Source organism: Aegilops tauschii, chromosome 7, assembly GCF_002575655.3.
Source record: "Aegilops tauschii subsp. strangulata cultivar AL8/78 chromosome 7, Aet v6.0, whole genome shotgun sequence".
Lineage (NCBI taxonomy): Eukaryota > Viridiplantae > Streptophyta > Magnoliopsida > Poales > Poaceae > Aegilops > Aegilops tauschii.
In genome coordinates, this window is record NC_053041.3 from 21,502,110 (window position 1) to 21,515,597 (window position 13,488).

A 13,488-nucleotide genomic window follows, 5' to 3' on the forward strand; every position below is an offset into this window, starting at 1 on the left:
TGATGGTAACATGGCCATTAGATTTCTGAGTGTGTTTGCATCCGGATGGAAAGCAACAAAAGGACAAGCTAAAAAAACACAGAATTGAACGACTGTAGTCCCATGTCAATGTCAACAAATTTGGTGATGTGGAACAATCAAACAATGGCAAAAAATCTTCAATGAAAGTGAGCAGGTCCTCCTTACGTTGACGGAGGGGAAGATATAGCATGATAGAAAACAAAAGCTTCCACTAGAAAAAAGAGGAATTAGAAGCTCAAATGAAGCACAAAACTTTTTTAGTCGTCGCAAGTTCTGGGGGAATAAAAGATATCCCTGCATCTTGACACAAGCACTGAACATATGGCCTATGGCTACCGGAATGCTAATGTAATTGACTGGATCTATTGCTTTTTCCTAGGTCATATGCCGAGCCAACTCTCCGCGTGAAAATCTTTGCTTGTCTGCTCTTTCAGAAAATAGTCAACTCCAAAGCAGCGAAATGTGACAGTATCTGTTCAGATTGGATAATGCAAAATTGCAAATGCCCTCAGGTAGACACTCCCAGAGAGACGGTCAAACAGAGAGAGTGAATATGCTTTGCTCATCTTGCCGACCCAAGTGGGCTCAGTGGTTACACTTAGCAGAGTTTAGGTACAATATGTACAACCTGTTACTAGGCCGGTTAACAAAACCCCATTGCAGATCCCGTATGGCAGGCACTACACCACGTCACTTGGGATTTCAAGGTGTTGATTCATGTAAAGTTCCTGTCTTCCTGATATGTCATGATACATGACACGCTATGCACAAGAAAGCACAACAAATGACCTGCATGTATGCAAAATAACTATCTGCCCTGCAATGTACTAGTACTAACTACGTACAGTTGAAATGTCAAGCCGTTTTTGTTCTCCGCAAATCCAAGTGCAGTACAGATAATTTACGAATTTTCTACTGAATTAATTTGATGTGAGGTTCAGCGGTGCTCAGCTCAACCCAGCCCGATCAATTCCCCTAACTTCGCTGTCCCTATTGCTGATGTGATAATGCTTCCAGATCGATTTCCAGGACTTCTAACCCATTAGAATATCCGATGACAAGCCTACATAGAAAAGATATTATAGGTTGAAATATTCCCAAGGGTATAATTAGAAGTCTGAAATGACTAAAACAAACACACAATACAGTAGAGTGCTAAAGGAAATGGTTTAATCCTTGACCGGATGTATTTTAGTGTAAACCGTTTGGTATTTCTGGGCTTCTAAGATACCGTCGCTAATATAACGGGACCATGTATAGTGTGCAGTATCTTCATTTCAAGCAAAACTTTACCCAAGGATGGAGCTACAAGTTGGAAAATGTCTGCTAAGAACTAATCAAATACAACAGATCTTCAAAGAGGCCAATACTGACGCTTTTACCATTCACTCTGGTTTACTAAAGACCGCTTAATAATCTTACACTTGTAAAATACACATGTATATATGCATAGGCCTCGTTTCACAGTGCGTAAAATTAAGAACTCACCCACTTCCTATGAAAACATCAATGAGTTCAATAGCTACATTTCAAAGAGAACTTCACTAGAACGATATATAGACTTAATTAGATGTTCGAAAGGGCCACAAGTAATACAAGACAATAAAGCTTGAGAAATGGTTAACTGATAATGCTTTGGTTGCACCTAAAATATTTGTTATTTATTTAGACTTTTTTATTATTGCGCATTTCTAGAATCCGGGTACTTTTGCTAATAGTTTACATGGGCAGTAAGAAACTAAGAATTGAGCGTCTTTCTATCAAAATCTTTGGTTCCAAAAATATCTTTATAAAAAGGAAATTTGAACCATTAGAAAAATTTAATGTGATCCACTCAGGTGTCCCCGCATTGGCAAATCTTAGCATGGCACGTAAGCAATGGTAATGCCGACAAGGTATAAAAGTGACCAAAAAGATGCATTATATATACCTTCTTGAGCCTCTAAAGGCAAGATCCACAATCTTGCCACCATGTGTGCATCGAACCGTTTTCAGATGCCTGTAAGTGTAAAGTCCACAGTTAGTTGTACGTTCCAAGGATTCAACATAAAAAGTTGAGATAAAATGAACCATCGTCAGGAGTCAGCTTCTCAAGCCACCAAATCTGGGTTTACATGAAGTTGTTGACTCAACTATCCACTACAGTAGTTTATTTATTGAAAAAAGTATATGTTTTTCGTCCCTCAAGTCTTTCAAAAATATAAAAAAGGGCCAGCAAATCTTAGCCCCTCAAGATTTCATACCAGATAAGTTTAGTTCCTTTGCTCACTTGAAGTGGTTTTTGAGTTGAGGTGGCGTAGTTTTGACCCGTCTTCGTCGACGTCGCAACATTACCCTCCTTTCATCTTATCACTGATGTTAGAGCATCTATAGCCGGATCTTTCAAACACGTCTCATACGCCCGGGCGGGCCGCTTGGTCACTAACCGGTCACGTTTTTTACCCAGGCGGACGCTTCAAACGGGCTTCAAACGCCCGGGCTGACCGGCACCCCCCATATCCAACCCAGATATGGGGTGGAAATGGGGGCGCGCCGGGGCACGTCCACCACGTCGATCAGACGGCGGGGTCCCACGCGGAAACGCCCTGAAACCCGGCGGTCCAACGGACGTCGCGTCCGCTCGCCGCGGTGTGAACGCCGCGTGGCGCCATTTCGGCTTGCCGCCCAAGACCAAATCCGGCTATTTAAGCCGGCCGGCGTCCCGCAACCATAACCCATCCCCCTCCACCCTCTCCGTGCCGCCAGTCCGAACCCATCCACCTCCTCCCTTTCCCGCTTCGGCGCTCTGCCCACGGTCAAACGCTACGCCCACGCTCCGACACTCCATCATGGTTCGGAGTAATATCACTTACTACGCCATACTGACACCGGATTGACGTAGTACGTAGGTTTTCTTTAGTTTGCATGTCCTTGTATGGATATGAGAATCTAGTATAAGATGTCCGATTGTAATGATTAAATGAAATTTGAGGGGTGCCCGATCACTGCCCACGGACGTGCCCGGAAGCGTCCGCAGGCGTTTGTGGGGTCATATTTGTCATATGTGGCCGTAGATGCTCTTAGGCATTTTGTTGAGCAAATGACGTGTGTTGTCCGCGCTCCTAGCGACGAGTGCGTGATGTGCAGAGGTGGTGACGAGGGTCGTCGCGGTGCACAGTGCACTGAGGAGTGGGGTCGTCGGGCGGGAGGGATCGAGCCGCAGCGGCATCATCTTGAACTTGTCCTCGGGTAGTGCTGGTCCTGCGCGTCGTGGTCCTGTCCTGTGTTGTGGTCTCCTCTGCATCGAATTGCCTAGACAGGAGCAGCAAGAGCAGCAGCGAGGTCAAGGTGCATGGCTGGAGAAAGACGGAGATTCGCCATTGTCCAACGCCGTCACCTCGCAGCTGGGTAGCATAGGGTTCAAGCTCCCGCCAGGTGCGTCGCATGTGATTCCGGGACTATCGTTCTAGTCCGCTTTGGAAGGAAGGGACTATCTGTATTCATATGTTGACACTAACTTTTGGCATTTGAGAAAAATATGGTACGTGATGTTGTTTGAGCAATATCCATCTGTACCGGCCCGACTTGCATGCATGGAGCATTAGGGCATCTTCAACGGCAGCCCGCAAAATTCCCTCCGCATCCGTTTACGGACAGGGAATCAGTCCACGGACACAGATACGAAATGCCACATCCAAATGTAGCCGCATATATTTTAACAACTCAAACCAACCAAACGAAACTGAATCAAACCGGGCAAATCTTAATATAAACACGGTGGATTTTGTTGAAACCATTGGCATAGACAGCACCCGGCGAGCCGGGGCTGCTGCCCGGGCTCCCATGGTGCATGTGCATGGAGCTCTAGTAGTAAACAAATGGTTTACTTAACAGTTTGTTTGTGCAAAATCTAATTAACTTGCATCACGTATATCTTGCCCAGGCTCTGAATTTGAGCTGGCTCCGCCACTGATTGAAACTAGGGTAATTTGTACATCAAATCAGACCATATTTCGTTTGGTGAACTAAAAACCTTAAAACAGAACCCTAGACTACCATATATTTGATGGTGACCTTGTAGGCCACGTCGGGCCGGCCGGTGGCTCCTCCTCCATCATCGGCGGCAAAAAGGTGCCGGCAGGGCTTTCCGACGTCTGCCTCACGCTCGCAGATGATCATCTCCGCTTCCTCTTGCGCCGTGCGCAGTGCGCCCCTGGCCATCTGGGCTGGGGGAGAGGGCGGCGATCATTGGAGGAGGCGTCGACCTCAGCGAGGGAGCATTCTTCGCTGTACCTAGCCATCTCCCCGTCGAGGCGGTAGAGATTGCGCTTGGCCGTCTCCGACGTCGTGACGGAGCGATCCAGGGCCCAGGCGTACGTACGCCAGGTCCGGGTCCGTCAGGATGTATCGCGGGGGGGAGGGGGGGCGTCTGAGTCCGTGAACTTAGATCAGCGCGGGGCGTTGCACATGTCCCGCCGGCACCGCTCTGGTCGGCGTAATCCCGTGCCATCATGGATAATGCGACCGCGCGCCTTTGGCAGGGGCGGCGGCGCGCGGCGCTCCTCCTTGATGACGCGTCAGGGTGAGAGCTGCTCCTCCTTGACGACGCGTCAGGGCGGCAGCGAGAGCCGCTCCTCCTTCACGCGTCAACCGATTTAAACGACGCGGCTTCCGGGCCGTTGGTGTGGACAACGGAGCAACAGAGCATTAGCTCCATCGGCTCCTCGAACTCCGTGTCGGTGGCGTCATAGACCTAGCTCGGCACTGCCAGCGTGGACTGTTGTGGCGGTGGCTGCTGGTCCTCCTTGTCACTGAAGTAGATGACGATCTCCGCCTTCATCGAGGAGCCGCCCGCCGATGATGGCGATAACCATAGAGTTTGAGGGCGGCGTCGCCACGATCCACTGGATTATGCACTGGAACCGCCTGCCGGCACCGACGCCCAGGACTTGCCCATCGTCGGAGATGTGGAGGGAGATGGGAGGGGAGAGGGAGAGGAATAGGAGGATGCGGTGTGGACGGCACCGGAGCGCGGCTTATATAGCCGCAGCCAGGCCATGCGAAGGGCCGGTCATCAGCTTCAATGCGGCGCAACGGCCGGAGTTGGTTCGTCATATCCAACCTGCGTCTGCATTGAAGCGGCGGCTGCCGAGAGATCGCATCGACCAGCGCCGCCCTTCCTCCCTTCGGTCACATTGCGACATCAATGACGGTATCTCGCATGCTCTGGCCGGCATGAATGCAGCGCGGTAAGCGGCGCGTGCATCAGAAGGAAAGCGCGGGAGGGGCGGGTGAGGGTTTTCGGTGGACCAGGGCGATCAGAAGCGGGCGTGGGCCGTGTCCGGACTCCCGCAAATACCCCCTCCCCCCGGTTTGTCTCTGTTTTGCGGGATAAATTGCGTCCGGACCGCGCGACGAACCAATACATAACCACGTTGGATGGCTTCCATGGTTCGGACAACATGGTCCGGACGGTTGCGGGAGGTTTGAGGGTCAGCGTCGGAGATGCTCTTACAAAGACATTTGTTTATGCGAGTGCCGAGCCCCTTCCATGTGCATCGTTGAACATCATAATTCTTGCCCCTTTCTACCTAGGGGATTATTAGCTTGTACTCCAAAGGAAGAGAAAAATATTCTCAAGCAATATAAAGTGAGTGAGGTAATAATTCAGATATTTGTTTATGCCATTTGCAAGAACACAGTAAATCAGGTAGTATTAATTAAAACAGTGTATTGTTGGCCCCACACATACATATATTTAGACTCACCTAAGAAATCGGCACACTTTTTTGGGAAGTTGGATACATAATGTGAGTGCTATACAATAGTATATGCAATAGATAGAAACGAAGCCCGACCAGCCCCTCCCGTGTCGCTCCAGAGGGCGGCCGTGGGATAGCGCCGCCGGGCCTAGGCCTCTCTTCCCACCTCGCCACCGGCGGGACGCGCCGCTGGGCAAAGCCCGCTCGACATCGGCAGCGGCAGGAACTTCTCTCCCCTCGGATCGGTCAGAATCGATGAGGGCGGTTCCTTCCAGTTGTCGTCGCGCTGGCGGCGAGGTGCGGTAGCGCGGCCTAGGACATCAACGGCGGGATTAAGTGTGTGACGCTCTCCCGCAGTGGCCTCTGCTGGCGTGTGGATGGTCGGTCGGGCGCGTCCATGGAGGCCGGGTGGCTCGATCTGGTTCGACCAGATCTGGCCGTCGGTGATTGCCGGCCCTGGCTGGGGCTCCCCTCCGGTGACTGGCTGCGTGAGCTAGCCATGGCTGGGATCCTTCGTGGCTTTGGGTTAGTGTGCCAGTGGGGGCTCGGGGGTGCACGGGGTGCTGGTGTCGGAGCGGCGCGGTGTCTGAGGCTTGGCGGCAGGGTGCGTGTGACAGTGAATACTTCCTTCTCCTAGGTTCGAGCTGGCGGCATACGACTTGTGCTTGTCGAGAGGGCTACAACGCAGGGTTTGTGCTCGGGCGGACCGGATCTGGGCCCGAGGCAGATCGGAGCTTTCGCTCTAGGTAGGCGAGGTGGCGTTCGGTCCGGGATGTGCTTGCAGGTGGTGCTCCTGCTCTCCTCGTGGGTGTTGGTCGTGATACCGTTGTGCTCGTGAGCAGATCGGCGCCGGTGGCCACGAACATGGCGTCGTGCATGCTAGCTTGGGTCAGGGCTTGCTCTACGATGGCCGTCGGCAGTCATGAAGTCGTGCCCCCCTCCCCAACCACCTGGTTTGGCTAGAGATGCAGACTCGGTGGCTGATGTCGGGCTAGGAATAGAGGGTGTGCCTCTGTTCTTCCTACCGTGACTGAGTGTGATGTAAAGTGAGCGGTGGACGGTGTCTCGCGACAGGGATGCCGGAACGGCGGCCCCAGATGGAGGTTTGCATGGTTTGTTCGTCGGCAGGCACCATTGCGGCAGTGATGACTCTCTTTCCTAGTTGTGTGGGCGACAGGAGGTGTAGCGGTGGGTGGCTCTGGCATGCTATCTATCATCACAGGGGCGACGCCCTGATCCGAATCTGGGGATCTGACCCTGTCGCGTTCATCCTGGCGGCCTCGTGGTGGCACGGGTGAGTTGCCCAGCGAAAGCTCTATGTCTTGGCGCCGACGGCGGCGCCTGTGGGTGTCGTGTTCTTCCTAAAGACATCGTCGTGGTTCTTCTCTCCATGCCAGGACTCCGGGTGAAGACCTTTGTCCATTGTGGACTCGGCAATGGCGACGCTCTGTGCCGTTCTCCCTCTTGAGGGCGTTGTCGTGGAGTTTAGGTGTACTAGATCGTTGCGTGGCGATGTGTTTAGATCTTCTTCTGTGTGTTGTTGTTGTTTGGGTAGTCGTATCCTGGGATCGGCTTTATAAGAGGACGACCTCATCACCTTCTATCGTTTGGTCATGTTCTTCTGCAGTTCTTGTTTTATATATAAAACAGGGCGAAATCCTGTTTTGAGAGATATGCAATATACTATAAGTATTAGTATTACCTGTAGTTAGTAGAGTTCCAGAAGCAAACAGTCAAGTGATCCCCGTCCCGTGAACCTGCAACTATTAGTGGAAGTGCCGGGTGGCAAGCGACATGGCCAATAAACTTGCCATGCAAAACAAGTGTATGAACGCACGTCTCTGTCTGCAAATCCCATACCTGATTGAACACGTACGTTAAAAAAAAGTTTAATAATTAAAACTGAAAAACAACAATCAGGCATGCATGTTTTTGAGTGGAGATTGATGACATACACTTAAACCACCGTCCTGAGCAGAGGTAATTAGATATTGTTGGTGACTATCAGTGCAGAGATAGTCACACACAGCCCTGTCACAGTTGGGGGGGCTTATTGTGATGAGAGGCTTGGAAGAATGAATTGACCAGACCTGTTCCCGCAAAAAAAAAAGACCAGACCTAGGAAGTAAGTTCAATTAATTATAAAGATAAATTAAATTCAACCCTAAGGCAAGGACGGCATGCATTACGGTACCACAAGTGAAATGATGTATTGAAAGAGGAAAATAAACAAGTAATTTACGTGGCAAGTTCTTCCATGAGGACCAGTAACACCAGCAAATGTTCTTGTGTCTTTGGGGTTAAACTTGAACTGAGTGTCAAATCCAGGTGCCCAGTCCTTGCTAATTCTCTGGGAACATTGCCAGCCCTTTTCCCAGTCCCAAAGCCTGATGGCTTGATCACAATCATAGGACAGTGTTATCAGCAGTGGATACGTTGGGTGAACCGCCAAACAGTTGATATGAGAGAAAAAGTAAGCTTGAAATTTCTTTATCTCTGTCATTGTAACATACGAGTACACACTGAGGTACCCAGAGTCTCCCCCAGTTACAAACCATTGCTTTCGAGGGATAAACTTTGCCGCATAAACACTGTCATAGCGATCTAGCATCTTCATAACCCAACCTTGTTTTTCATGGCTGTTAAACGACATCACTACTGCCTGTTGATTCATTAATATATAGAGACTTGATTAGCTATAGATCTCGTCTTGGACCATTGAAAAGAAAAATACAGCTAGCTTAGCCAGTTCGGTATGACCAAATTAAGGTCTTATCAGTTACCTGTGTCAGGTAGTTCCAAATGGAAACTTCCCTTTGGTCCTCTACTACCAGAACCCTGTAGTACGTACACAAGGCGAATTGAAGCATGGAAAATGTACATCATGCATGCTAAGGAAAATTGGTGCCGACGTGAAAGACAAACAATCAAAAGAATCTACCATGGTTCTGTAGGATGTACATCCATCGTCGTCAAATCCCGAAGTTCCTTGCCAAATATTATCTGATTTCCACCAAGCAACAATGACTTAGGTTAGCGAAATGTCCAACACGAACTGTTACAATGAACTAAGATATGATGTGGCTTGAGCTTAATTTGGTGGGTTAGGGCATTTCTAACCGATCCCCTAAAAGTTAAGGGAGGATCCGGCGGAGTAAAGTTAGAGCAGTAAAAATATACTCCTTTATAGGTGGCCGCACCTAGCCGATCCCTTAAAAATGAGTGGAGTACAAACAAAATGTATAGATTTTGTGTTCTAGCCGCATGAACTTCAAACACTTCACAATATATATCATGAAAACATTGAAATTAAAACATGCATTAACATAACCGTCATAACATATAGTTTCATCATCACGAATTTCAAATAAAAACATGCATAGTTCACCCAAAAGACATCACTTCGAACACAATGTTTGATCCAAAATCACCACTTTTACTTGGCCGCGACGGGGTTGTAATTTTTACTCCACTATTCGGTCTAGGTGCGCCGTAAAGGAGGGAAACCGAAAGTATCCTACCTTATGGCTGGATAGGGGTAGAAATGCCCTTGAGCAAGCAATCCAACTCACCTTGGGGGTTATTGCCGTTTCACTTTGGGGGCAGACTACAGCTGTCGCCATGGCCACATGCAGCTGGCAACCTAGCTTATCAAATAACTGCGGAAAATCATCTTCCAAGTTAGTCTTATTTTTCATAAAATCTTTGAGTCTGGACTCGTTCTCAGATGTGACCATTAGTATATAGATCAGACTGTCCGTTTTTAGTGGTCTTTGTTGTTGTTCCATAAGTGTGATGCTAACACCGCAAGTTGACATTGGCGTCACAGGCCCATGTGCACACACGTGCTCTTCACAACAATACATATCCGTGAGATCCGGTGTAACCCAAAAAAGGACATGTCGGTCTGCCTTGTTGATTACACTTAATGTGCGACTGGTTCGCTTGTTGGCCTCGAAAGGAAATCGTAGCTCGAGAGGGTCGAGATCCAGAAGCTCACTATCCGTAAACCCAAGGCTCATTATCTGCAAACAACATACACAAATATGGGTGAGATCGGGATAAGCTTTTAAGAAAGAATATGGCACTTATATCTCCAGTTATGATATTGATATTCACTAATTTATACATGGGTCAATTAAGTGTGTCGACACAGACACTACCACAAGAGAATACTTCAAAATAATTTACCATATTATTATTACTATTACTATTATTGTAAATGTAATATTGGTACCCATGCATGGTGGTAACCAACCTCAGTGCTTGTCTCTCCGACTCCGTTTAGTGCACTAACTCGCTTCGGTAGGAGTTGTCCTCCATACAAATTCATCAACTTCAACTCATACTTCAACTTGTCGATGAGAGACCTTTTCTGTAACAAAAAAAAAAGGAAATGAAGATTATAGAAATCAATATAGGACTAAGTATAGATAAGGCACGCATAGTAGTAGAGAAGGTTGGCAGTAATCTATAATTTTATTCACTGAGCAAAAGTCTTGCTTGGCAGTATTAAGAGAAGGTTGGCACCACATATCATGCATGCACTTACCGTTCGCCAAAAGCAAAAAAGGAAACCCAAATGGTAAGTGTCACACTTGTGGCATGAAGTAACACCACCCCGGCGTTTTCTTACAACTAAAATTGCCATATGAAAAAAAACCAAAAAAATTGAAACTTGCCATCCAAACAGAAAGTTGCCATTCTTGGGTAACTAAACTTGCCATCAAAAAACGTCAGGGCGGAGTGCCACACGTGTGGCACTTATCAGAGTCCAAAAAAAATTACTGATGATACTAGAATGCTATATATGTTTCGATTTTTCAGCAAAAGGCAGGGTCATGCCAAATTCTTTAAGGCGAAAACACTAACAAAACATAAACTGCACCTAATCCGCAAGTATCAAAATGAAGTTCGTCTGAGTGACCATACTTGTGCTATCGATGAAGTGCTTACGGCACCTCTAGCGGACCAGTTTGAAATTTCCGCTTCATCAAAGAGCCTGGGGATGATATCGCATATTGTTGGCCTATGCTTTGGATCATGGTCCATGCATTGTATCCCTATCTCAGCACATATTTTTACTTGTTCGAGTGATATATGGCTCTCTGTTGTATCAGGCGCGCTCGTCCAACTTTCAATTATCTACAAATTTGAAAAAAAAAATATAGAGTTAGAGTGTACTAAATTAGCCAGGTGAAGCACTTTACAATAGGAAATATAAAACTGTAGTTGGTTAAACCACATATGTATATATACTAGATGAAGATCTTGAAAGTACACTCGAGATACCTAGCACAAAGCCAGTTTCACTACAGATTGTATCTTTTCATCTATCCTAATTTCAAGCGTTATTACATTAGCAAAAGATCAATTGCTACAAACACGACGTTCCCAACTTGTTTTTCACATATATTAATCATAGTCACCTACACGCTTGCATTTTATTTTGTTTTATAAAAAATTATGTGTTTTGCACTTATTATGCTTTTCATATTATTTTATCTCTTTTGAAAACTTCAAGCATAATATAATCAGTTCCACATGTAAACTCTATGGGAATAAGCGGAAATGATTATTACCTCCTCAATTTTGGTGCTCCCGTTACACCCCGTCAACATCTCTATGAGTATGACACCTAGACTATATATGTCTGTTTTGAATGTTATCTCTCCTTTTTCTTTGAATTCTGGTGCCGAATATCCCCTGCATAACGATTGATGTAGTTTCATGTGCTAACCAACAAATGGTACAATGCAACAAATATGGTTGGTACCAGACAAAAACAATGGACTTGACTTGTAGGAAAAAAAAAAATAGCTTGCCTACCACGATCCAACTATGTTTTTGGTCATGTCACTGCTTTGGGCTGCACTAAAGCGCCTTGATAGGCCAAAGTCCGCAATTTTGGGCATCATATTGCCATCTAGGAGAATATTCTGAGGCTTTAGATCCATGTGAACAATACGCTCCCGATGGAGATAATATACACCTTCACAAATGCCCTTGATAATCTGATATCGTGTTTTCCACTGACGTTCAGAAGATGCATCTGTTCAGAGCATACACCAAAGGCATGTTATTCGTCTTATACTTACATTTTTTTTGCGAAAGATTCCTCTTATACTTATTTGGGGAAGAAGTCCAAAAGAAAAACTCTAAACATATGTAGGCAATACCATGGAAGTCTGGCTTCCAAGCATTCATGCTTTAACCAAATAGCAGCGGAAAACTACCAAAAAAAAGTGGTAGCAAAGCAACTACTTTTTTGAGGATGACGTATATATGTCAAAATTTATGCATCCGAAGAAATATGGACTTGCCAACTACTGGCTTCCTACCTGAAAAATATATTCTCGTTCGTATAATGACAAAAAGAAGAGTACCAATTTTATTTATTTTTCTGCATATTTGCTGGTGGCATATGAATAGAGCTAAAAAGAAAATAGCGCTCAGAAGATTATAAATAAGAGAATGCATCTTATTCTACCTGTAATATAGTCGGCAAGGCTCCCTTTTGGTAGGAACTCAAAGCAGAGCAATCTCTGCCGTCGTTCTGCCCAGACAGATGCTCCGTTGAATTTGTCCGGTACTTGTTGAGTGTCGGAACAGTATCCTAGAAACCGTACTGTGTTTTTGTGCCTGACCCTTAAGAGAGAATCAACCTCACTTTGGAAATTCTTCTCATCAATGACAATCGCATCGAAAAGCTTCTTTACTGCGACCGTGCCATTCCAAAGCTCTCCCTGCATTTCAGAGCTTAAGTTGTCAACCTTTGGTTACGTGTGCAACCTCATGGCCAAATGGCTAAGACATTGAATGTCAGCACATGAATTACTAATCACATTAATTACCCTGTAAACTGCTCCGAACCCTCCGCTGCCGATTTGTTTACCTTCAGAGAAATTCTTTGTGATGACCTTCAAAAGCCACAGAGGCAGGGGGGCTGGATCCACGCTTTCATCAGACAGTGCCATCTCCAGGGCAAGAAGTTCTCTGCATTGCTCAGGATCCATCTCGGATCAAGATAGCTACTTGGAGACGGAGTACTAGATCGAAGCTGTGTGCTCCTCAACCTGGATAGGTAAGTATGATAGTTCAAAAAAAATTACTGTATATATTACAGGTAACCAGAGTATATATTTTGTGATGGTAGCAATGATAAACAGATGGCAAGAAAGACCAGAACAGTCTGAAAAAAGATATACATGCATCTTCTCCACCCATTAGCCAAAAGGAAGGAACCCAAACAACACTCTCCAAAACTGACTGGCAGAATTAGCAAAATTACCAAATCTAGATTTGGTAGTGGATGAATCCGCACTAACCTGCAGGAGGTGAGACCGAAGGACAAACTCCCGCTTGCAAAACTATGAATGGTTACGGTGCGGTGCAAACGTAATGCTATTTCAGCTGAGTGAGGCACCTTGCAAGTTGCAAGGCGTAGAAAAAAAATATGGAGGCTTTTCATTGTCTCGAGCAGGTACACGTGAGCGACATGGATCAAGCCGACAGCTTTTCAAACTCATTGGCCTCGACCGGAAATGACGCCGGCTAGTTGCAGCTTTTCTATTGCCGACTACTCGTTTCCCAAAATCAGATCGACCCAATGCAATGGCTCATTCATCTGTGTCTCTACCAAGGGCATCCGAGGTCTCTACTCTCTTCAAACAAACATGAGTTATTTATGTGTGTGTGTGTGTGACAAAATATTATGAGAGAGAGA

At 46.5% G+C, this 13,488-nt stretch overlaps 1 protein-coding gene across 1 annotated transcript; it reads right to left on the reverse strand.

Annotated features, from left to right (window-relative positions):
* Positions 1–564: 564 nt before the first annotated feature.
* Positions 565–13,270, reverse strand: LOC109772095 (uncharacterized). Its single transcript, XM_020330795.4, has 15 exons — positions 13,091–13,270; positions 12,617–12,838; positions 12,253–12,508; positions 11,592–11,814; positions 11,345–11,468; positions 10,695–10,907; positions 10,021–10,137; positions 9,335–9,787; positions 8,704–8,765; positions 8,546–8,600; positions 8,005–8,424; positions 7,718–7,852; positions 7,465–7,622; positions 1,952–2,020; positions 565–1,084 (listed from the first exon to the last, which is right to left on the reverse strand). The coding sequence occupies exons 2-15, from the start codon at positions 12,776–12,778 to the stop codon at positions 1,012–1,014; spliced, it is 2,520 nt and encodes an 839-aa protein (XP_020186384.1). The 5' UTR covers positions 12,779–12,838; positions 13,091–13,270; the 3' UTR covers positions 565–1,011.
* Between the last annotated feature and the right edge of the window lie 218 nt (positions 13,271–13,488).

What these genes read in the sequence shown, in the direction of transcription:
- LOC109772095 (XM_020330795.4), bottom strand. Translation starts at nt 12,778, where the DNA reads ATGGATCCTGAGCAATGCAGAGAACTTCTTGCCCTGGAGATGGCACTG. An exon ending in AAAAACATAGTTGGATCGTG is followed by an intron (nt 11,469 to 11,591) that starts GTAGGCAAGCTA and finishes ATCGTTATGCAG; the next exon opens with GGGATATTCGGCACCAGAAT. An exon ending in TGGAACTCTACTAACTACAG is followed by an intron (nt 2,021 to 7,464) that starts GTAATACTAATA and finishes TTACACTTACAG; the next exon opens with GCATCTGAAAACGGTTCGAT.